This window comes from Vipera ursinii, assembly GCF_947247035.1.
Source record: "Vipera ursinii genome assembly, chromosome: 1".
In the NCBI taxonomy this organism is placed as follows: Eukaryota; Metazoa; Chordata; class Lepidosauria; order Squamata; family Viperidae; genus Vipera; species Vipera ursinii.
In genome coordinates, this window is record NC_139512.1 from 352,278,027 (window position 1) to 352,301,719 (window position 23,693).

Sequence of the window (23,693 nt, forward strand, 5' to 3'; positions counted from 1 at the left end):
TAAACTGTACAGTTGTCCCTGGCTTGCAACTTAATGTTTGACAATAGTCTGAAGTTACAACAGCCTTGGAAAAAGTGCACTTTTACAACATGTAGTTGCACCACCCCTGCACTCCTGTGATTTCAGGTGCTTTGCAGCCAGCTCAAATTTACAACTGGTTGCAACGTCCTGCGGCCCCATGACTGCGATTTGCAACCTTTTCCAGCCAAAAAAAAAAAAATCCATTAGAGAAGCTGGATTCACTTAACAACCACAAAAACTCGCTTAATAACCATGGCGATCCACTTTACAACCATCATAAAAAACGGTTGTCAGATTGGATCAAATTATGTAGTAACTTAACTTATGACTGTAGTGGACTTAGTGACAGCAATCCCAGTCCCTCTTGCCGTCATAAATCGACGATTACCTGAAACCCAAAGACCAACTAGGAAGAAGAGCAAGCAGAAAGGCTGCCTTGATAATGTTCCCAGGATGATGGTGCAACCTTTCCTTTCCTCTCCTCCAGGTTTACTAGATGTTTACGGTTTTGAATCCTTTGTGGAAAACCACTTAGAACAGCTTTGCATCAATTATGCTAATGAGAAGCTGCAGCAGCATTTTGTCAGCCATTTTCTAAAAGCTCAACAGGTAACCGTTTTGCAAGTGAATTTTCCCTGGGTGCTCTCCTGCAAGAAAACGAGTTTTTGTATTCTGGGGTCTTTGGGCAAATTGAAACCATCTTACTTCCTCCTCGGTTATTTTTGTTCCTCAAGGAAGAATATGCTGAAGAAGGTCTTGAGTGGTCCTTTGTAAACTACCAAGATAATCAAACCTGTCTGGACGCCATTGAGGGCAATCCTGTTAGCATCTTCTCCTTGCTCAATGAGGTGGGTCCAAAGCTTCCTTTTCAAATAAAGTCCATTTAATCATAATTGGAGCTCTCCAAAGCAGAAGAGGCTAAACTGGCACCATAAGACAATATCAATGTAATACAAGTCATAAGGGGAAAAAAAGAATCTCTAAAAGGCATAAAGGAGTGACTGATTTAAAGACGCCATCATTGGATTCTCCTCTTTTTGGACTGCACCAAATTACTCATCTGCGCCTAAATTTGATTGGCTTTGTTGCTGCTGCTGCTGCTGCTACTGCTCCTCCTCCTCCTCCTCCTCCTCCTCCTCCTCCTCACAGCCAACCTTTCCCCACTGTGTCTCTCTTTTTTCTTTGCTAGGCCTGTCGCCTTAACTGGACTTCCAACGCAGCCCAGTTTCAAAGTCGGATTGAGCTTGCTCTGTCCAAGAACGCCTGTATAAGCCGAGACAAATTTAGGAAAGATCCAAACTTCATTGTATCCCATTATGCCGGCAGTGTCTGCTATCGAATTGAGAGTATGGTGGAAAAAAATAAGGTATGTCTGGTTATCACTTGGGTTTTTTAATTTAAATGAGAGAGGGTCCCTTTTTTTTTGTAAGTCTCATCTGAAAATGAGGCTAAAATCAAATTCCAAATTCCTTTCAAAAGAGAGTTGTAAAAATGGGAAGGGTGCTGCCAAAGAGAAGCCCTTGAATCTTTGGTAACAGGGAACAATGTAAATTTAAGCCATCATCTATTGATCCTAGAGCCAAAAGAATGTAGAATATAACATTCATATATGTGTGTGTGTGTATGTATATATGTGTGTGTGTGTATATGTATATATATATGTGTGTATGTGTGTGTGTGTGTGTAGTGTGTATGTGTATATACGTATGTGTGTGTGTGTATGTGTATAAACATATGTGTGTGTGTGTGTGTGTGTGTGTTTTTCACACTGTTCTCTGTAAAGGACTGCAAAAAAATTCTCCTGCAGTTTGCCCAACAATAATATGACATAAAATTTTAGAACTGCACACATAAATATTTTATCTCTGGCTGTGGGTTTGGGTCCCCTTTCTGAAGCTTTTGTGGCAATAGCTTTTGCTTACACACCCCACAAAAGTGTTAAGACAGATATAAACCTTTCGGTATTTCATAGTTTTTGCCTGGCCTACATACTCCATCCATTAAGCAATGACGTCTGATAGGAGCTAGGAAGTGGCCTGCTCTGTAGTGGCACCTGCTGTTTGAAACACAAGCCCCCCAAGATACATTCGGGATGGGGCAAGGTCTGGAATTTTTATCAGAAGCCCTTTCTGCTGTCACCCTTAAATCAGGGGTGTCAAACTGCAAGCCCATGGGCCGGTTGCATCATATGGAGGCAAAGCCCACCCCAGCTCCGGCAATGCAAAAAAAGTCACGATACGTCACGACACGTGATGTGGCGAGTTTGACACCCGTGCCTTAGATGGATTTAGTCTTGTTCAGTATGTTTATGGTTCATTATGACAAAAGACTGAGAATCTGTCTGCTTCTGGTTTTTCCTTAAAAAAATTCAGGATCCTGTTCCCCCAGAATTAGTCCTGTTGCTGCAACAATCCGAGGATGCCTTGCTTCAGAAGTTATTTCCTGTAGAAGAGACGAACACCAAATCTGACGAAAATGATATAAAGACTCAAGCAAAACCTGCACTTGTCACAGTCGTCTCAAAATTTAAGGTTTGTCCCATTTGCAGATTTCAATTTAGGTTGTGCCTCCTTTCCCCCCTCCTTTCCCCACAGGCTTTTCTCCTACAACAGTGAGCCCCAAACCTGTGTTTGTTAAACCAGAGGAGAAGTAAGGAGAGGAGACACAGGTAAGACAGGCAGGATGGTCTTCTGTAATGTTGTGCGAGTAAAGGAGAAATCATTAAAGTGTAGGTACACCTGACTTACCAACCATTAATTCATTTGGCCCTTTGAAATAGTGACAACTGATTAAGTAATACAGGTGGTCCTTGAGTTACGACCCCAATTGAGCCCAAAATTTCTGTTGCTAAATGAGGCGGTGGTAAAGTGAGTTTTGCCCCGTTTTTATGACCTTTCTTGCCAGAGCTGTTAAGCGAATCACTGCTGTTTTTAAGTTAATGACATGGCTGTTAAGGGAATCTGGCTTCCTCATTGACTTTGCTTGTCAGAAGATCACAAAAGGTGGTCCCATAACCCTGGGACACGACAACCCGTCATAAATATGAGTCACTTGGTTGTTGTTGTTGTTGTTAGCTGTGACGTCGTGTCCGACCCATCGCGACCCCATGGACAATGTTCCTCCAGGCCTTCCTGTCCTCTACCATCTTCTGGAGTCCATTTAAGCTCACGCCGATTGCTTCAGTGACTCCATCCAGCCACCTCATTCTCTGTCATCCCCTTCTTCTCTTGCCCTCAACCTTTCCCAGCATTAGGCTCTTCTCCAGTGAATCCTTCCTTCTCATTAGGTGGCCAAAGTATTTGAGTTTCCACTTTAGGATCTGGCCTTCTAAAGAGCAGTCAGGATTGAGCTCCTCTAGGACGGACCGGTTTGATCGCCTTGCGGTCCAAGGGACTCGCAGGAGTCTTCTCCAGCACAAGAGTTCAAAGGCCTCAATTCTTTGGCGCTCAGCCTTTCTTATGGTCCAACTTTCACTGCCATACATTGCAACTAGGAAGACCATAGCCTTGACTATACGCACTTTTGTTGGCAGGGTGATGTCTCTGCTTTTTAGTGTGCTGTCTAGATTTTTTTTCACTTGGTAAGCATCTGGATTTTGATGCTGTGACCATGGGGTACTGCAAGTGTGAAAAAAGGTCATAGGTCACTTTTTAAAAGGCCATTGTAACTTTGAATGGTCGCTAAAAGAACTGTTGTAAGTCGGGGACTGCCTGTACTTTTGACTGGTCCTTGATGTTCTGGCCATCGCAAGACCCTGCAGTCCCATGGTCACAATTTGTGCAGTTGACAACCAGTTCCCGCTTACGATGACTGCACCACCCCACAGTCATGTGATCACCATTTGCCGCCTTGCCTGCCGGCTTCCCATAAGCAAAGACAAAGCCAGCAAAAAATATCTATTGCAAGTTATTCCAGTAAGTGTCAAGAGTGAAAATTTGGCAGCTATGTGCCCCTCTCTGTTTTCATCTTGCCATTAAAATGGAGGAGGGGAGATGTTGCTTTTGAGTGGGCTAGGTAGAGAAATGAAACCTCTCCCGTTCTCTTGGAAACTTGCTGAGAGTCAGCAGTCTGGAAACCTTTCAAGGACATTCTGGCAGGTGTGAAGAAGATAGCAGACGGTTCCCATAACAAAGCGAACTTGTTTACGTGGACATGTGGGTGGTTTGCCTGGGAAAATCATTGTTATATATATATATACTGTGGTCTGACGCCCTGGGATTTTAGAGTTAGTTTTTCCTCACCTTTACCAGGCCACGTATTCAAAAAACAGTAAGCTTTTCAGAAATGAAAATAATCCTAATTAGAATTAGAATTAGAATTAGAATAGAGTAGCGTAGAATTAGAGGGACGCAGTGGCTCAGTGGGTTAGGACGCTGAGCTTGTCGATCAGAAGGTTGGCAGTTTGGCGGGTGAAATCCTGAGTGCTGCGTAACAGAGTAAGCGCCTGTTACTCGTCCTAGCTTCTGCCAACCTAGCAGTTCGAAAGCACGTAAAAATGCAAGTAGAAAAATAGGGACCACTACGGTGGGAAGGTAACAGCGTTCCGTGCGCCTTTGGCGTCTAGTCACGCTGGCCACATGACCACGGAGACGTCCTCGGACAAGCGCTGGCTCTTCAGCTTTGAAACGGAGATGAGCATCGGCCCCTACAGTTGGAAACGACTAGCACGCATGTGCGGGGGAACCTTTACCTTTACCTTTAGAGTAGAATAGAATAGAATAGAATAGAATAGAATAGAATAGAATAGAATAGAATAGAATAGAATAGAATAGAATAGAATAGAATAGAATAGAATAGAATAGATATAGCAGGAGAGAATGTATATTTGGGCTACCTCAGAAAAGAGCCAGGCTAATGGATTGCAACTTTTGAGTAATGCATTTAAGCTGCAGTGTTTCATTGCAGATCAGGGTTGTTGTTTTTTTCTTCCTTTTCAAAACTCTCAAGGGCCTATTTCTCTTGTGATTCTTGCAGGGTTCCCTTGAGCGGCTGATGGAGATCTTGCACAGCACCACGCCGCACTACATCCGGTGCATTAAGCCCAATGCAGACTGCCAGGCGGCCCTGTTCAGAAAAGAGGAGGTGACCTGCACGCTAATTTTTATTTTATGTTTTCCCCTCCACTCCCCCAGGACACCTGACAACAGTGGTGGCAAACCTATGGCACGTGTGCCAGAGGTGGCACTCAGAGCCCTCTCTGTTGGCATGTATGCTGCCGCCGCCGCTAGCAGCAGGTCCATCAGGCCACCACCGCCACAGGAGCCCCACCCAGCACAAAGGAGGCAAAACGTCCGAATAACAAGCTCGAGTAGAAGTGGTAGAGCAGAGGTCACCAACCATTTCGACTGGTGGACTGGAAGAAAAGGGAGGGGGAAGCATTTTACATGCGTGCATGCACGCATGGGGCCGCAAGCACACACACGCTGGAAAAGGGGTGGGGCTAGGGCCTGCGTGATACTAGCCCTGCCCCGTTCTTGTGTGGCGCAGCACCTTGTATCTGCACCCCCGCGGCAGCCATTTTTGCACCTTGCAGCATGGTGGCCCATTTATGCGCCGCCCGGCTTTTGTATGCCAGAGGCGTCATTCAGAGGCGTCTCCCTGCCTCCCCCCCCCGAGGGCACCACAATGCTGATGCGGCCCTGGCACTTTGCAATAAATAAGTGGGTTTTGGGTTGCAGTTTGGGCACTCGGTCTCTAAAAGGTTCTCCATCGCTGCCTTACAGGATATTATGAATCACCATGGGGTTTTTTGAAACCTGAAACGGTAGTTAAAATTGTACTCCATAGAAGCTTACGAGCAGAAACAGTAATATAAGAAGGTTTTAAACCACCCAGAAATTTAAGATCCTGATATTAAAACGTATAAGGAAATACGTCAGCTCTGTCTGGTGCTGAAGGCTCATCCAGGTGATGCCAGGCAAGTCTCATTGGAGAAAGCCTGAACCCAAGTAATCTTTTTTTACTATAGGTTACTAACCTAGCATAGGGACACGGTGGCTCAGTGGGTTAGGACGCTGAGCTTGTCGATCAGAAGGTCGGCAGTTTGACGGGTCGAATCCCGAGTGCCGCGTAACAGAGTGAGCGCCTGTTACTCGTCCCAGCTTCTGCCAACCTAGCAGTTCGAAAGCACGTAAAAATGCAAGTAGAAAAATAGGGACCACTACGGTGGGAAAGGTAACAGCGCTCCGTGCGCCTTTGGCGTCTAGTCGTGCCGGCCATATGAACACGGAGATGTCCTCGGACAAGCGCTGGCTCTTCGGCTTTGAAACGGAGATGAGCACTGGCCCCTAGAGTCGGAAACGACTAGCACGCACGTGCGGGGGAACCTTTACCTTTACCTTACTAACCTAGCAGTTGTTACCACAGCCATTAAGGGTTGCAACAACTAATTTATAAAAGAAGGAAGACTCTTAAGCCGTCACTTGGTAATAGCAGAAGTGGGGAGAGCATTCTAGTACTGATGATGTTAGCTAGTTTGGTAACGAAACGTCTGCAAGAAAGTGATTAAGCTCAGAGACAACCAAGGACCCCCAGAGTTCAACCCTGAGCTACAAATATTCTGTTCTATCGATGTCAGATATCTTCTACATTACGGAGTCCTTTCCTTATGTTTGTTCGTTCTTTCAAAATTAAGGCATAACCCCATTTATCCCAGGAATATTTATAAACAATCTGTTGGGATTTTTTTGATACCACCAACTCTTTCCTGGATCAACCTTTTATAAAGTGAATCTCTTGTTTTAGCATGTGTCAGAGGTAATGTTAATAGCTACCTAACTCTCCAGTAATACAGTTGGAAGGGAGCGTTAAGGCTCAGAATCGGAATCCAAATTTAAGCGCTCCACGAATCGAGAGAAGCAGCCTGGAACGAAGGAGAAATCAGAAGAGTTGAATCAGTGGAACGGCTTGCCTTCAGAAGTTGTGGATGCTCCATCGCTAGAAGCTTTCAAAAAGAGACTGGAGAGTCACTTGTCTGAAATGGTAGAGGGTTTCCTGCCTGAGCAGGGGGTTGGGCTAGAAGACCTCTAAGGTCCCTTCCAACTCTGCCATTTTACATTCCATTCTGGTCTAGCCTAATCTGCCTTGACCTTCTTCTTGTGGGCTCCTTTCAGCTATTCATCCGATCACCTGCTGGTCAATTTTTAATCTAGTTCAAACCTATCCAGGTCTTTCAGTTTCCCTCTGTAGAAGCGTAGTCTCTACGCTACTGGTTGTCTTTATTGCCCTTTCTCAGACCCTATTATCTGTGAAGCCCTCTCTGACCACTTTCTACAGAGGGACGATTCTGTGGTGGCGAACCTATGGCACGGGTGCCACAGGGGGGCACGCAGAGCCCTCTCTGTGGGCACGCGTGCCATCGCCCCAATCCCAGGCCTTTGGCTGGGTTTTATAAAAAAATTTCGCTTTAGGCCTCTGCCGCCGTGTGGAAAAAAAAAAGGTTCAATCAATCAATTTCAACTTCTAGCGGGGAAAAAAAAAGATCTCGCAAATTTGGAATTGATTGATTGAACTTTTTAGTCCCACCCAGTCTGCCGTTACCACTACAGCCACGCCCACCCAATGGGTCACGCCCACCCGGCACCCGACGATACATAAGTGGGTTTTGGGTTGCAGTTTGGGCACTCGGTCTCTAAAAGGTTTGCAATCACTCAGAGCATCCTGTCGTACAGCATCATAGTCTGGTTTGGAAGCATCCCTGCTTCAGACAGGAAGGTGGTGCAGAGAGTGGTGAGGACAGCTGAAAAGATCCTTGGCAGTTCCCTCCCTCCCATCCAGGACATGGCACAGAAGCTTTGCTTGAGCAGGGTCCGCATAATTGTCTGGGACGCTACACATCCTCTCCATGACCTGTTTTCCTTGTTCCCTTCTGGGAGGGGAGGGGGCTTCGTGGTATCCATAGCAGAACATCCAGATTCAGCCATAGATTCATTCCATACAGCATTAACCTTGTGAACGCTCAGGCTTCCTCCTTCCGTTATATATTCAAGATGGGACAGTATTTAATATTTTATTGTTATGCATATGCAGGGGTGTGAGTCTGTACATGTGTTGCATGTAGCATGTTTTAGGTGTGTGTCATGTATGTGTTTCACTTTGAGAGCGGGCAACTAAATTTCATTTTTGATGTGTGCCGTTGTGCCCGTAGTAAAAAATGACAATAAAGGTTAACTTATCTCAATTCTTCAGGCGATGCGTTCTTCAAAGCCTCTTTTTCTTCCAGGTGCTGAATCAGCTGGAAGCGTGCGGCATTGTACAAAGTGTTCACATCAGTGCAGCTGGGTTTCCAGTTAGGTAAAGCTAACGCCAGAGTTTGCTTTTCTTTCCTCATCCGTGATTACCCCGGCTTGCGTTTTTCCTGCATTGTTCTCCCCTTGCCCTGATCACATTTGGAAATGAGATAATACATGATTTATGTGCTTAATTATTGGTCGTCTCATTCCCAAACATCACCTGTTGGGTTGTGGGTGGTGGGTGAGGATGCCTCCCTCTCTCTCTTCTTTTTTTAAAAAAAATAAATTTTACTGCAAGCCCAACCCACACCATAGCTGTACAAAGTTTCCAGCACCTTTCTGCTCTTAAGGTATTTATTTGTTATTTGCAGGTTGGGTCATTGGGTTTCATTTTACACTAGAGGGCTTTTGTTTATATCCAAATTAACCCCAGGATTAATGTGGCCGTTTGGCTACATTACTAACGTAACATACAGTATGTTTCAGTGGATATTCCTGATGGAATATCTAATGGCAGAAAGTGAAGAAGAACTAAAGAGCCTCTTGTTGCGGGTGAAGTAGGAGAGTGCAAAAGTTGGCTTGAAACTTAACATTAAGAAAACCAAGATCATGGCATCCGGCCCTCTCAATTCCTGGCAAATAGATGGGGAAGAAATGGAGGTAGTGACAGATTTTATTTTCCTGGGCTCCAAGATCACCACAGATGGGGACTGTAGCCAAGAAATTAAAAGACGCTTGCTCCTTGGGAGGAAATCCATGACAAATCTAGACAGCACACTAGAAAGCAGAGACGTCACCCTGTGAGTATAGTCAAGGCTATGGTCTTCCCAGTTGCAATGTATGGCTGTGAAAGTTGGACCATAAGAAAGGCTGAGCGCCAAAGAATTGAAGCCTTTGAGCTATGGTGCTGGAGAAGACTCCTGCGAGTCCCTTGGACTGCAAGACGATCAAACCGGTCAGTCCTAGAGGAGATCAACCCTGACTGCTCTTTAGAAGGCCAGATCCTGAAGCTAAAACTCAAATACTTTGGCCACCTAATGAGAAGGAAGGACTCACTGGAGAAGAGCCTAATGCTGGGAAAGGTTGAGGGCAAGAGAAGAAGGGGACGACAGAGAATGAGGTGGCTGGATGGAGTCATTGAAGCAGTAGGCGTCAGCTTCAATGGACTCCAGAAGATGGTGGAGGACAGGAATGCCTGGAGGAACGTTGTCCATAGGGTCGCGATGGGTCGGTCACGACTTTGCAGTTAACAGCAACAACAATATTCCTGATAGCGTCAAAGAAAGCTGTTAGTTTATTACTGGTAATTTTTCTAAGTATGTACTATTTTGTACTTCTGCAACTTTTTGGGATTCTCTCAAGCCTGCGGGTCCCATTTGCAACATCCTGAACTTTAGAAATAGAACTAGCTAAAGCAGCTAGGTTGACAGATTCTTTGATTTTGAATCACTCATTGCCCAAGGATACATTCATTGTTAAAATAGATCGAATGTAGTAATAACTACCCCTATGCATCTCCCTTTTATCATAGCCAGGTCCACATTTCTCAGGGCTGTGAGAATTATTTCTTTTAGGAGGACCTGGAAAGGCCCATCTTTAATCAGAGCCAGATACAAAGGGGTAGCTGAGGAATAGGGGTGGGGGTGGGGTATAGGAGTAGCAGGGGTGAGGGTGGAGAGCAAGAAAGTAAAAGAGAAAGTTATGCTTCTGCAATTCATTTAATTACATCTGTTGGACATATCAGTTGCATACGGCTAGTCCTCAACTTTGTTGTTAGTTGCAAAGTCGTGTCTGACCCATCGCAACCTCAAGGACAACCTTCCTCCAGGCCTTCCTGTCCTCTACCATCTTCTGGAGTCCATTTAAGCTCAGGCCTACCGCTTCAGTGACTCCATCCAGCCACCTCCTTCTCTGTCGTCCCCTTCTTCTCTTCCCCTCAACCTTTCCCAGCATGAGGCTCTTCTCCAGTGAGTCCTTCCTTCTTCTCATTAGGTGGCCAAAGGATTTGAGTTTCAAAGTCCTCAACGTACCAGCGTTCATTTAGTGACCGTTCAAAGTTACAATCGCGCTGAAAAAAGTGACAACCGTTTTTTCACATGATTGTTGCAGCATCCTCTCAGTTATGGGATCAAAATTTGGATGCTTGACAATTGGCAAGTATGTATGACCAGTGCTTTTTTTGTAAAAGAAAAAGGTGCCGGAACTCTCACATGTCATACAACCTGCCTTGCCTACCCTACAAGGTTCCATCCAAAAAAGGTGCCGGAACTCCGTTCTGAGCGTTCTGTGAGAAAAAAAGCCTTGTGTATGACAGTCCAGAGGTCATTGAACCTAGAACTAAGGGGAAATTTCCTGACAGTGAGGGCAATCAGTGGAACCACCTGCCTCCAGAAGCTGTGAATGCTCCAACACTGGAAGTTTTTAAGAAGAGACTGGACAGCCATTTATCTGAAATGGTATAGGGTTTCCTGCCTGAGCAGGGGGTTGGACTAGAAGACCTCCAAGGTCCCTTCCAACTCTGTTGTTGTTATCAACGTTCCCAACTGGTTTTCGACAAGCAAAGTCAATGGGGAGGAGTCATGTGGCTGCTTTGATGACCACATGGTTCACTTAATGGTTGTGGCAAAAAAGGTCATAAAATGGGGCAAAACTCATAACTGCCTTGCTTAGCAATGGAATTTTTGGGCTCAATTGTGGACGTAAGTCAAGGACTACCTGTATACAGGTAGTTCTTGACTTATAACCAGTCATTTAGGAACTGTTTGAAGTTATGACGCACCTTTGCAAGGCTAATTAAAACCAGGATTTCAAATTCTGACTTTTCTCTCCCTTTCCGGGGTGTTTGGCAACTGGCCTGCATTGAGCGTCACCTGCACTGTCCCACCGTCATCATGATTTACATTTGTTGCCTGAAACCAGCGTTCGCCTCTGGTTTCTGGCAAACCCCCCCCCCCCACTCCTGACAATGGATTCACTTAACAACTATCAGAAAAAGGGTCATAAAATCGGGCATCGTCACCTGGTGACCTATTTAACATTCTGACATGACTTATTACCATAATCCCAGACTCAGCTATGGCAATAAATTGAGGACTCTTTGTATAGAACAGGGGTAGGCAACCTTGGCCCTTTTATGACTCGTGGACTTCAACTCCCAGAATTCCTGAGCCAGCCATGCTGAGGGGAAAGGGAGAAGTTTTCCATGCTGAGCCATGCTGGCTCAGGAATTCTGGGAGTTGAAGTCTATGAGTCATAAAAGAGCCAAGGTTGCCTACCCTAGGCCTAGGCCGCTTTATGACTTGTGGGCTTCAACTCCCAGAATTCCTGAGCCAGCCATGCTGAGAAGAAAGGGAGAGGTTTCCATGCTGAGCCATGCCGGCTCAGGAATTCTGGGAGTTGAAGTCCACGAGTCCTAAAAGAGCCAAGGTTGCCTACCCCCGGTATAGAAGTATACAGTATTGGGTTGTGCATCAGATCAATTCCCCCCCCCCCCCCCTTTACTGTTTTCCTGACAGGATTTCTTTCGGAAGCTTTTTAGAACGTTACGGGCTGCTGAAGAAATTAAAGAAACAAAATCTGAAAGGCACATCCAGTCAAGAAAATGGCTTTTTGCCTGATGCAGGGAACGGTAAGTTCTTTAAGGTTGCATCTTCTGGTAATAGCATGGATTATCTCTAATACTAATTGACTTTATTAGCTTGGGGTATTCAAGGCCTTTAGGCTTCTGTTCCTTTTTTAATGTTTTGTTCACTTTCTTTGCTCTTTATATTCCTGCCTTTCCTTTTGAATTTTCTGAAATATTTGTGAATTTGCAGATTGTAGAAGTCATAGTATATACGGGATTGAGCTGCAGGGCGAGTTGTCTTACATTTTGCAAAACATTCCTGTTTATATGCAAAAATATTAGAAGTACAACATGTTCCTAGGTGCAAAATTTCCCATTACTCTTAATTTTTCCCCATTCATCGTAGGGATAGTATATTCTTTCGAGTTCTCTGATCCATTAATAGTTTATTAATATTCTTTTTCAACTATTCGACCAATTCAGTGAATAAGTAAGGAATGGTTGCATTTGCATGCTTTATATACTTATGGCAGTCCTTAATTATAAAAAGCTGTACCATCAGAAGACCTAAAAACTCACAGACAACTCAGAGATTATCATGGAGAAAATCTACCCATATAGTTGATAAGAATTGATATTGACTAAATCAGAGGTCCCCAACCTTTTGGGCACCAGGGACCGGTTCCTTGGAGAAAGTTTTTTCCATGGACCAGAGGGTGCATGGTTTTGTGTGCTGCCTGCATCCTGCAAATGCGGCTTTGCTTGTTTGTGTGGACCAGTTGCTGGCATGCCACGGCCTGGTATTGGTCCACGGACCGGGAGTTGGGGACCCCTGGACTAAATGGCACATAATCAGTTAATCTATCCAGAGATAGTCAAGGCCATGGCGTATAGTCAAGGCCACGGTTTTCCCAGTTGCAATGTATGGCAGTGAAAGTTGGACCGTGAGAAAGGCTGAGCGCCAAAGAACTGAGGCCTTTGAACTGTGGTGCTGGAGAAGATTCCTGCGAGTCCCTTGGACTGCAAGGCGATCAAACCGGTCAGTCCTAGAGAAGATCAACCCTGGCTGCTCTTTAGAAGGCCAGATCCTGAAGTGGAAACTCAAATACTTTGGCCACCTAATGAGAAGGAAGGACTCCCTGGAGAAGAGCCTAATGCTGGGAAAGGTTGAGGGCAAGAGAAGAAGGGGACGACAGAGGATGAGGTGGCTGGATGGAGTCACTGAAGCAGTAGGCGTGAGTTAAATGGACTCCAGAAGGTGGTAGAGGACAGGAAGGCCTGGAGAAACGTTGTCCATGGGGTCGCGATGGGTCGGACACAACTTCACAACTTTACAACAACAACAATCCAGAGAACGTTTCAGGAGTGAAAATTCCAACTTAACACGAAACAGTTTCAGCATATGTATCACGATTGGGTTGTTAGCATAGAGCAGGGGTGTCAAACTCACCACATCATGTGATGTGTTGCGACATATCGCGACTTTTTCCCCATTACCGGAGCTGGGGTGGGCGCGGTTTCGGCATGATGCATCCGGCCCATGGACCAGCAGTTTGACACCCCTGGTATAGAGCAGTGTTGGAAATTTTAATCTGTGTGCACCTTTAAGTCTCAGAATTCTCCTGGCTGGCTGAGAAATTCTGGGAGTTGAACTACGCACAGCTTAAAAAGTTGCTAAGGCTGAGAAAGGCTGGCTTAAAGTCCCGGAGCTGTAGAAGGAGAGATCTTCTTGCAGAGCTTCACCAAATGGATTGTGGATATTCTGTCATGATGCAACCTTTCCAGCTTTTCATTTGGGGACATTTTATGAGGGCTGTAGCACTTTCCGGGTTTTTGTTCTTGGTCTAGGCCAGGGGTAGGCAAGCTTGGCTCTTTTATGACTCGTGGACTTCAACTCCCAGAATTCCTGAGCCAGCCATGCTGAGGCGAAAGGGAGAGGTTTCTAAGCTGAGCCATGCCGGCTCACGAATTCTGGGAGCTGAAGTCCACGAGTCAGAGCCAAGGTTGCCTACCCCTGGGCTAGGCAGTCTTGACTCCTGCCAAGTGCCTGGCTAGGTCTCCCTGCAGTTTTCCTGGCAACATTTTTCAGAAGAGATTTGCCATTGCCTCATTCCTAGAGCTGAGAGACAGAGAGAGAGAGAGTGACTGGGCCAAGAATGCTTAAAGCAGGACTAGAACTCATGGTCTCCTGATTTCGAACCTGGTGCCTTAACCCCAACCCCACGCTGCCTCTCTTTCTTAATTGTAAGAAACTAGCTTTTCTGAACTATATCCCCATCATTGTATTAAGTGGGTCCTGAAATGCAAACATCTACAATGCTGACTTTCATGTCCAGAGTAAACTTGCTTCAGGAAAACAGCTCTATCTTCTGTTTCCTTATAGCAGTCATCCCCAGCCTTTCCAGTTCTCTGGACTGGTGTGTGTGTGTATGTGGGTGGGGGGAAATGGTTTCACGTGCACACCTGCTCCTTGCACAAATGGAGCTTTGCACACTCACCTGTGGCTTGGACGGCCCAATTCCCAACAGGGCAGGGTTGGGTACTAGTCCACGGACCAAGAGTTGGGGACCTCTGCCTGATAGCATCTACTTGCCTCCAGATAATGGACAGAGTAATCACCTGGATATGTAAATCAGAAACCATGATGAAGAACCAGTGCTTTCCCCTTGCTGTCTTATCCTTGGAGTTATCTGTAAATTCACCCTTTTAAATTTCAAGGTTCAGAAGAATAGCACAGGCCCTATCTATCTAGTAGCATGTAAGCAATAGAAGCAGAGTAGGTTTCTGGTTAAAAAAAATAAATCTAACCTCTGGAAAAATATAGCCAAATATGTATGACTTCACAGATGGCCACTTGAAGAATTACACTTACAAATAAATCAGTGGTCCCTTTTGGTAGGGAAGTAGATCTCATTTATCACCATTTTTTTTAGAAAAATAAGCCCCGAACGTACTAATTTGGGAAGGATTATTGAGCGTTTGATTTAGTTTTGGTATGCTTTTGTCGTCAGCGAATCGAATGAATTGCCCGCTATCATTCCAACTTTTCGCTTTGGGTTTTGGTTCTCTTTTTGATTTTCCTAGTTCTCCTTGGATTCTTCTTCCACTCTTGACCAAACTTGCTTCTCTCTACGGCAGCCTCTGTCTCTCTCTCTCCAAGCAACACGCTTCACCCTTCTCTCCTTCCTTTAGCAAAACAAGGCTGACTGGTAGAGGTAAGCTTAGATTAGAACTTCCGTGCCACGGGCTAAACTACATGGGTTGGTAGCACCCATTCAAACAGGAGGGGACGTTGTATGGTGTGTTGCAAGCTCCAGCCGAACCCAAGGGCCACTTCCAAGTCTGGTTGGGTAGAAAGCATTGATGAGAGAAAACAGGAGAGGAAGGGGAGGTTGGTGGGTATTCCATAGTTCTTCTGTCCATGTATGGTAGGGGGAACCTATTCTCCTACAGATGTTGGGATTCTCATTGCCCATCCAACATGACTGGTGGTCACTCACGATGGAAGGTGTAATCTCAGCAAGATTGGAAGGCTGATTTTCTAACTCAGCCGTGGAGCTCTAAGAGGGCCATTCTCTCAACGTAGCGGAGGATGCATGTATGTGAAGGATGTATGTATATTATTTGTGGTTTTTACTGGTGTGTAGTGTGCACTGTGGATAGCACTCAGTTTTGTTGTGAGATACACAATGACAATAAAGGTATTCTATTCTACTCTATTCTTACTCTACTCTTACTCTACTCTACTCCTATTCTGTTCTATTCTACTCTACCCAACTATTCTTTTCTACTCTATTTTCTATTCTATTCTACTCTACTCTACTCTACTCTACTCTACTCTACTCTACTCTACTCTTATTCTACTCTACTTTATTCTATTCTACTCTGCTCTATACTATTCTATTCTGTTCTGTTCTATTTTATTCTACTCTGTTCTGTTCTGTTCTGTTCTACTCTACTCTGTTCCATTCTATTCTAATTCTACTCTACTCTGTTCTTATTCTACTCTACTTTATTCTACTCTATTCTATTCTACTCTACTCTGTTCTTATTCTGCTCTGCTCTGTTCTACTCTACTCCTAGTCTAGTCTAGTCTAGTCTAGTCTAGTCTACTCTATTCTGTTCTACTCTATTCTGTTCTTATTCTACTCTATTTTACTCTGCTCTACTCTATTCTGTTCTTATTCTACTCCTGTTCTGTTCTGTTCTGTTCTACTCTACTTTAATCTACTCTATTCTACTGTTCTGTTCTTATTCTACTCTATTCTACTCTACTCTGTTCTACTCTATTCTACTCTTATTCTATCTACTTTATTCTACTCTATTCTGTTCTTATTCTACTCTACTCTACTTTATTCTACTCTACTCTATTCTGCTCTACTCTACTCTACTCTACTCTAGCTCACAGAACTAAGGAGTGTTGTGGGTAACTGAGCCTGCAATTACTCTTGCAAGTCATGACAGTTGTTAAGCAGGTCACAAATGGTTTTACTATCATGTTGGCACCTGTCATAAATAAAATGCCATGGTCATGAATGGCAGTTTCGGGGGGGGGGGATCATAAATTATGATGACGTGATTACAAGATGCTGCGAATGGCCAATATATGGTCACATGATAATGGGGGGGAGGGGGAAAGAACTATTGTAACTTTGAATCCAGGTCATAAGTCCCTTTTTCGGCATCTGTTGTAACTTTGAGCAGTCACTATGCAACCAGCCATAAGTCAAGGACTACTTGTAGATTCAGTAAAGAAGACAGAATCCATAAACGCTGCACACATTCTATGCCGGAGGGGAAAGAGTGTGTATATTTAAATCTCAGAGCATCATCTGCTTTGCCATTTCCAAGTCATTTTAATTAGTCCTGTTTTATTTAGTACTTGTTAGGTACAAGCCCATGTAGTTTGGCCCACAGTGACTGCTAATATTTTACAACATTTTCCTGATTTTTTAAAATTCTTTTAAACAGACAAATCGGGGACCCCTCCTGTAAAAGAAGCATGTGACATTTTGCAGGCTAATGTCCAAGATATCCTTCAGCAAGTGAAACCCAGTAATTCTTCTGTCAAACCTGGAGAAACCAAATCACTATCAATGTTTTGCGGCAAGACCAAAATATTTTTGACCAGCTCCATGGTAAGAAGCATCCAGCGAGTTTTGGAAAGGAAAGGAAAGGAAAATGTTGGCCGGGGGTGGAGTCATGGTTATTTTTTGGCAAGATAGAATTTTGTAACATCGAAGGTTTCTAGCCCTCATGAGGATACATGAAACACAGGACTGGGAGATGGAGGCAAAGCACTTTGGTAACTTAGGTTCAGATCTTCCCATTCTTCTTCGTCTCCACCTGCCTTGAATGTGGGGGAAAAAACAAAATCATCTTGATTGGCATAACTGTTTTGTAAACCAAAAAAAAGTGGATGAAGTTTAGCCCTGAGCATGTAGCTTTAATAATAATAATAATGATGATGATGATGATGATGATGATGATGATGATGATGATGTTGGGAGGGAACTTGGAGGTCATCTAGTACAACCCCCTGCTCAGGCAGGAAACTCTATATCATTTCAGACAAATGGCTGTCCAGTCTCTTCTTAAAAACCTCCAGCTTCTGGAAGCAGGTTGTTCCACTGATTAATTGTTGACTCTGGGGAAAAATAAGGTTGTGTGTGTGTATGTGTCAGGATAATAATTTAAAAGCTAAAGAGCTTATGAAATGATATAATGCAATATAAGGTGGATGATGCAATAATAGGAATGACTCAGGTGTGTGTATCCCTTTAAGAGTCTGAGTATAAAAGGGAAGGCTTTTTGCTGCTGTGTTTCTCTTGTCCATTTCCTGCTCTAAGTTTGCTGTTTCACCACGTCTATGTATTTTATTTCTAGTGTATATTGTAGATACGGTGTAATATAAGCCACCATTTAATACAAACCACTGTTTACTGTATTTACTCCTATGTTACCTCAGTGCAATAAGACTGTGCATGCTCTGACAGTGTGTGTGTAGGAATTTGTTTTGGCTACACCCAGGTCCAACAAGAAAATCTTTTTTTTTGCATTCTTTTTCATAGTTAGAGCTTCTCGAATTCCAAAGGGCTTCTATCTTATCCGAGAAAGCGTACTGCATCCAATGCTGTTGGAGAAGGTTTAGGAGGAAGAAAATGGCCAGGCAGAGATGGTCTGCAACCATCATCCAATCAGGTGAGGGGGGAAAACTTATATACTGAGAGGTCTGGAAGAATTTCTACATGTCCTTTGAGAGAGAGCTCAGAGTGAAAGGTTTGCTTTGCAGGTTCAATCCCTGACATTTCAAATTAAAGGGACCAATTGGAAAGTCTTAAAAACACTGGAGGTTTTTAAGAAGAGACCAGACAACCGTTTGTCTGAAACGATACTGGATTTCCTGCTTGAGCAGGGGGTTGGACTAGAAGACCTCCAAGGTCCCTTCCAACTCTATTATTCTGTTATTTTCCCAAGTCCCAAGAAAGTCAGAGGGAGCCATTTGTCCTCGTATAAAAGAGTTGCTATTTGTGTCCCACTAGCACAGCGGTTTTCAACTTGAGGCAACTTCAAGATGTGTGGAATTTCAAATCCCAGTCAGCATAACTGACTGGGGAATTCTGGGAGTTGAAGTTCATGAGTCTTAAAAGTTGCCAAGGTTGAGAAAAATTGCTCTAGCATTTTTTTTCCCCTCTCTCTTTTGGTAGCTGTTCGCCAGTGGCTAACTAGGAAACATTTCCAGAAGTTACGTAAAGCTGTTAGGATTATAAAACAGGCCTGGAAGAAATGGAAGGTAAGAGAAACAAGTTTGACAAGGTAAAAAATAATAATCATCCAGGCCTTTTTTTTTTTTGAAATCTGGAAACAAAAGGAGGTGCATGCTGCAGTTCTGGGCAAAGACCCAAGCAAGGGTGTTTTTTTTAAAAGTGTTTTTCAAGAGTTTCTAGTCCTTATGACTGCAAATGAATTAAAGCATGTTGGTGAAGAGTCTATAAAGAGGTTGGGTAGAGGCATTGACAGGGCTTTCCTCAAAATGATGCAAACAGCATCATAAAGAATTGCACTGTTGCAACTTCAAATGGTCACTAAATGAGTGATTATAAGTCAAGGACTACCTGTAATCTCTCTTTATTTTTAATGGTCGCACGCTTGAGATTATGCAGCTGTACTGCTTCCAGATTATTTAATCCAGAAGAGAAATAAATCTTCCTGTCATGGCTCCGATAGATGAGACCAGTAAAAGCAGAAGTCCAAGGCAAAAGGTTTCCTTAGAGAACATGTTTATTGGCTACAAAGTATTGGCACAGTCAAAAATGAAACCAAAGTCTGGAGTTCCCTCCCAGATGTTAACAATGTTACAAAGTTGAACTCCCCACCCCAGCGCTATGTAATCAACTACGTTCCCCCAATAAAATACTTCAGCGGGCTTTCTAACAGAAGGTTCAGCCAGCCAAACATCATCAGGCAGCAATGACCTTGGTTTCCATGGGACAAAATATTGTTTAGAGTCCCAGTGGTGGCGAACCTATGGCATGAGTGCCGGGGGGGGCACTCTGAGCCCTCACTGTGGGCATGCGGACCTCGCTCTTTGGCTGTTTTCGCAGAAAAAGCCATTTTTCAAGCCCCTTCCTAGCCAAAACAAGCCTCCGGAGCGAATGTGCTGTTTTCAGCTTTGAATTATATCAAATCTGACATCAGAAACAGACTAACAGATGACCTGAAGGGTGCATGCGTTGCTCTCAAACTCTCGCAAAGTATAAGCCAAGGTTAGACAAATTATCAGCATGCACACAACAGCAAAAATCACAATAGTTGTTCAAAAGCATGCCAAAGGCAAACTTTTACCTTTCAGGAAAAGGTGGTTTGTAACATTGAAAGCTTTGCTATGGTGTTTTACTTTTAAGATGCAAGATGTTAATGTACGAGTTGTTTTTTTATAAACTAAAAGCTCAGTATTCAGATTAAATTGCCGTGTTGGCACTTTGCAATAAATAAGTGGGTTTGGGGTTGCAGTTTGGGCACTCGGTCTCTAAAAGGCTCACCATCGCTGGTTTAGACTAACTTTGAAACTACTCGTCCCTCCTCCTCGTACTGCGGCCACCGAAAATGAAACAAAGATGATCTTGGCTGAAGCAACGTTGACGCGTCCCTTTCTCAAAGATGACTGGGTGGATAAACTGGAGCATTTTTTATGCCTCTTCCGTAGACCAAGATGGCTGTGAGAGCTGCAGAAGAACTGGATGGCGTGGAAGAACATCCCCTTCCCTCTCTCCTCGAGAGAGCGGCGTCCTCAAGCCAGGTTGCTAGAAAACTGGATGGGTCCCGGCCTCTGAATTCCATCATCCATTCCTGGCCTCTCAGTCTTGTTCTATCAAGCGCCCCGATGACACTGGGGGGGCTCCAGAGGGACCTTGCTCTCCTAACGTGCCTCCAAGTCTTACAGAAGATGAGCTGGACCAAGGCAGAGGCCAAGCTCCCTGTAGTAGGTGTCAGCTCCATCCGAGCTCCCCCGCAGGTAAGGACGATGGTTACACAGGCTTCCAGGTTTGGCGTAAGAGTTTTGCTCACTCACATGCTCACATCCCTGGAAAACAGCCAGGCTTAAATCCTTTTCCACCAAACACTGAGGCACCACCAATTTTTATTTTTATTTTTAATACACGGAGACCCCGTGAATTTAAAATAATTCCCATGTTAGCCTTGCCTAGCATAGTATAGGTCAGGGGTAGGCAACTTTGACTCTTTTAGGACTTGTGGACTTCAATACCCAGAATTCCTGAACCAGCCGTGCTGGCTCAAGAATTCTGGGAGTTGAAGTCCACAAGTCGTAAAAAGAGCCAACGTTGCCTACCCCTGGTATAGGTAGTCCTTGATTTATGACAATGGGCAACAGAATTTCCGTTGCTAAGACAGACCCGTTCTTGAGTCGCACCCGATTTTATGACTTTTTTTTTGCCATGGTTGTTAAGTGAATCACTGCGTTTACGAGAATCATGCAGCTGTTAAGCGAATTCATTTTCCTCCGTTGATGCTCGTTTGCGGAAGCTGACTGGGAAGGTGGCAGATGTCGATCACCTGACCCAGAGATGCTGCAACCATCATAGATGCATACCGGTTGCCAGGCACCCGAATTTTGGTCATGTGACCACAGGGATGCTGAGATGGTTGTAAGTCACCTTTTCCCATGCTATCATGACTTCAAACAGTCACTAAGCCAATGGTTGTAAGTCAAGGACTAACTGTAGCTGTTTTCTGTACATATGTGTCTATAGCATGGTTAGGTGTGTGTCTTGTATGTGTTCCACTTTGAGAGCGGGCAACTAAATTTCATTTTTGATGTGTGCTGTTGTGCCCACAGTAAAAAAAAAATGACAGTAAAGGTTATCTTATCTTTATCTTATGGAATACGTACATATATATGGAGGCTACTGGATTAATTAGCTGGCCCCACCTCCCCTGTGCTTCCCAGTTCCCCCCCCCCTCCATCTCTTTTTAATTTCACACGAGTAGCCCCATGTAATGATGGGGGGTGGTGGAAATAAATTTAACAAATGAACATATCCATATTTAATTTCACATCATTGTACTTCCATTCTTTATTTTTTTATTCTGTTACCATCTCTTTATGACTCACCCAGAGTAGCCCCATTAACGATGGGGGTGGTGGGCAGAAATAAATTTAACAAATGAATATATCCATATAAAATAGTTAAATAGATCGCACACTTGCTGTTAATCACTGGGCATTTGTTTTAGATAAGTATGCTAGCTGTGCTCCAGTTTGTCTTCGCTGTAAATAACCATCTAACTGGCTTCACGTCTGATGGCGTTTTGCAATTATTGTCTTTTTTTAAAAAAAAAGTATAATGGCTTGGTAACCTAGTATCTTTTTTTTTTTTTTGCCCCTCAGGGCTCCATCAAGTTCCACTGCAGAAAGTCCCCGCTGCTTTATGCCGACACCAGGCCATACAGCCACAGCTGCATAGTGGCTGGATTCAACCAGATTCTCCTTGATCCATGTGCAATACCGTGAAGTCTGCAAAGGGTCCTTTGGGATCCTTGATCTGTCCTTTATTTATTGCTCCGTGTAATATCTTCTTCTTAGGAGGCTTCCTGAAGGACCAGCAAACTTAACTTAAGCACTTCTTCCACATACAGAAATGGTCTAAAACAGTGTTTCTCAACCTTGGCCACTTTTAAGATGTGTGGACTTCAATTCCCAGAATTCTGGGAGTTGTAGTCTACACGTCTTAAAAGCAGGCAAGGTTGAGAAGCACTAGATGCAGGAGTAAGAGTCCTGGCCCACTCATTCAATCTATCAAGTTGTTAAAAGAAATTGTATTCCCCATTTGGGGAGGTTGTATGCATATAGCAGAAACTGAGCTACCTCCAATACCTTATTTGGGCTGATAACAGCCGGCAACCTAGTGCAGCAAAAGGATCCCATCCCCTTCGTTGTCTGATCCTTTATTTTCAGAATCTGGAAGCAAATCTTAACCAGGCTTGTGCTTGCTTTAAAAAATGATTCAGAAGTGCTGGAAGCACTGCACTTTACTTTGCTACTATTCAATAAAACAGCCCAGCTTTTTTCCCAGGTTTTCACCCAAGGCTTTGAATAATGATACTTTAAGGAATCCGTTGGCTTTAATTAGAACTTTAGAGCAACCACAGTTTTGTTTTACGTTTTTGCAAAAGCCTGTCAAAACAAGACTCTTAAGAAATTGCAAAGAAGTGCTGTGTTTGGACCAGGGTGGGCACAAAATTCTTCTTCCAAATCATTTTTGAAACGTACAGCTCTAAATCTTATTAAAGCCAGTAGCCAGTAGAATTTCAAGCCTGCTTGTTTTGGGGTGTGTGTGCATATTTATATTTTTAAAAAGTGTCCATATCGCAATGTTTATTTGAAAAGGGTGCTGTAGATTTCCTATACAACTAATCTATTTCCTTTGGATAGATAATCTTCAGGGTTTTTTTTAACGGCCCCATAATTATATTCATTTATTACCAAAGTCACCATTTTAATGTAACGAGAACTTTATATTTAAAAAAAAAATTCTACCACATTTGTCAGTGTTACCAACATAATGAGGGTAAAGCCCAATGCCCTGGGCATATTTTTATATATATATATATATATAAAGTTATTTTAAAAATTTCTTGTGAGATGCAACTGTTTTGTTCAAAATATTTCTTAAAATGTCAGGAAACAAAATAAATTATTAAAAGGCAAAGTACAAAACAATATTCTCCGAGTACTCTTCCTAATTTCTGGGTTACATTATATTCTGTATAAATTAAGATGTAATAAACTTGTGATTGTTATAAGTCTTGTTGGTTTTATATTCATTGGTTTTACACTCCAGAAGTAAAATAATAATAAAGTTGGAAGGGACCTTGGAGGTCATCTAGTCCAACCCCCTGCTCAGGCAGGAAACCCTATAAAATTTCAGACAAATGGCTGTCCAGTCTCTTCTTAAAAACTTCCAGTGTTGGAGCATCCACCGCTTCTGGAGGCAGGTTGTTCCACTGGTTAATTGTTCTCACTGTCAGGAAGTTTCTCCTTAGTTCTGGGTTGCTTCTCTCCTTGACAAGTTTCCATCCGTTGCTTCTTGTCCTGCCTTCAGGGGCTTTGGAGAATAGCTTGACTCCCTCTTATTTGGGGCAGCCCCTGAGATATTGGAAGACTGCTATCATGTCCCCCCTCGTCCTTCTCTTCATTAAACCCAATTCCAGTAACCGTTCTTCAAATGTTTTAGCCTCCAGTCCCCTGATCTTCTTTGTTGCTCTTCTCTGCACTCTTTCTAGAGTCTCAACATCTTTTTTGCATCGTGGTGACCAAAACTGGATGCCGTATTCCAAATGTGGCCTTACCAAGG

General features: G+C 43.7%; 1 protein-coding gene across 1 annotated transcript in view; it reads left to right on the forward strand.

The window, feature by feature from the left end:
- MYO19 (myosin XIX) overlaps positions 1-23,408 on the forward strand; it is a 55,002-nt gene extending 31,594 nt beyond the window's left edge. The window contains exons 13-24 of the mRNA XM_083379695.1: positions 509-630; positions 756-869; positions 1,211-1,387; positions 2,394-2,552; positions 4,996-5,103; positions 8,243-8,313; positions 11,768-11,880; positions 16,789-16,955; positions 17,889-18,018; positions 18,525-18,610; positions 20,024-20,332; positions 21,728-23,408. Of these exons, the coding sequence (XP_083235821.1) occupies positions 509-630; positions 756-869; positions 1,211-1,387; positions 2,394-2,552; positions 4,996-5,103; positions 8,243-8,313; positions 11,768-11,880; positions 16,789-16,955; positions 17,889-18,018; positions 18,525-18,610; positions 20,024-20,332; positions 21,728-21,850 (1,679 nt within the window). The 3' untranslated portion in view covers positions 21,851-23,408. The remainder of the gene's footprint in view (positions 1-508; positions 631-755; positions 870-1,210; positions 1,388-2,393; positions 2,553-4,995; positions 5,104-8,242; positions 8,314-11,767; positions 11,881-16,788; positions 16,956-17,888; positions 18,019-18,524; positions 18,611-20,023; positions 20,333-21,727) is intronic.
- Positions 23,409-23,693: the final 285 nt, after the last annotated feature.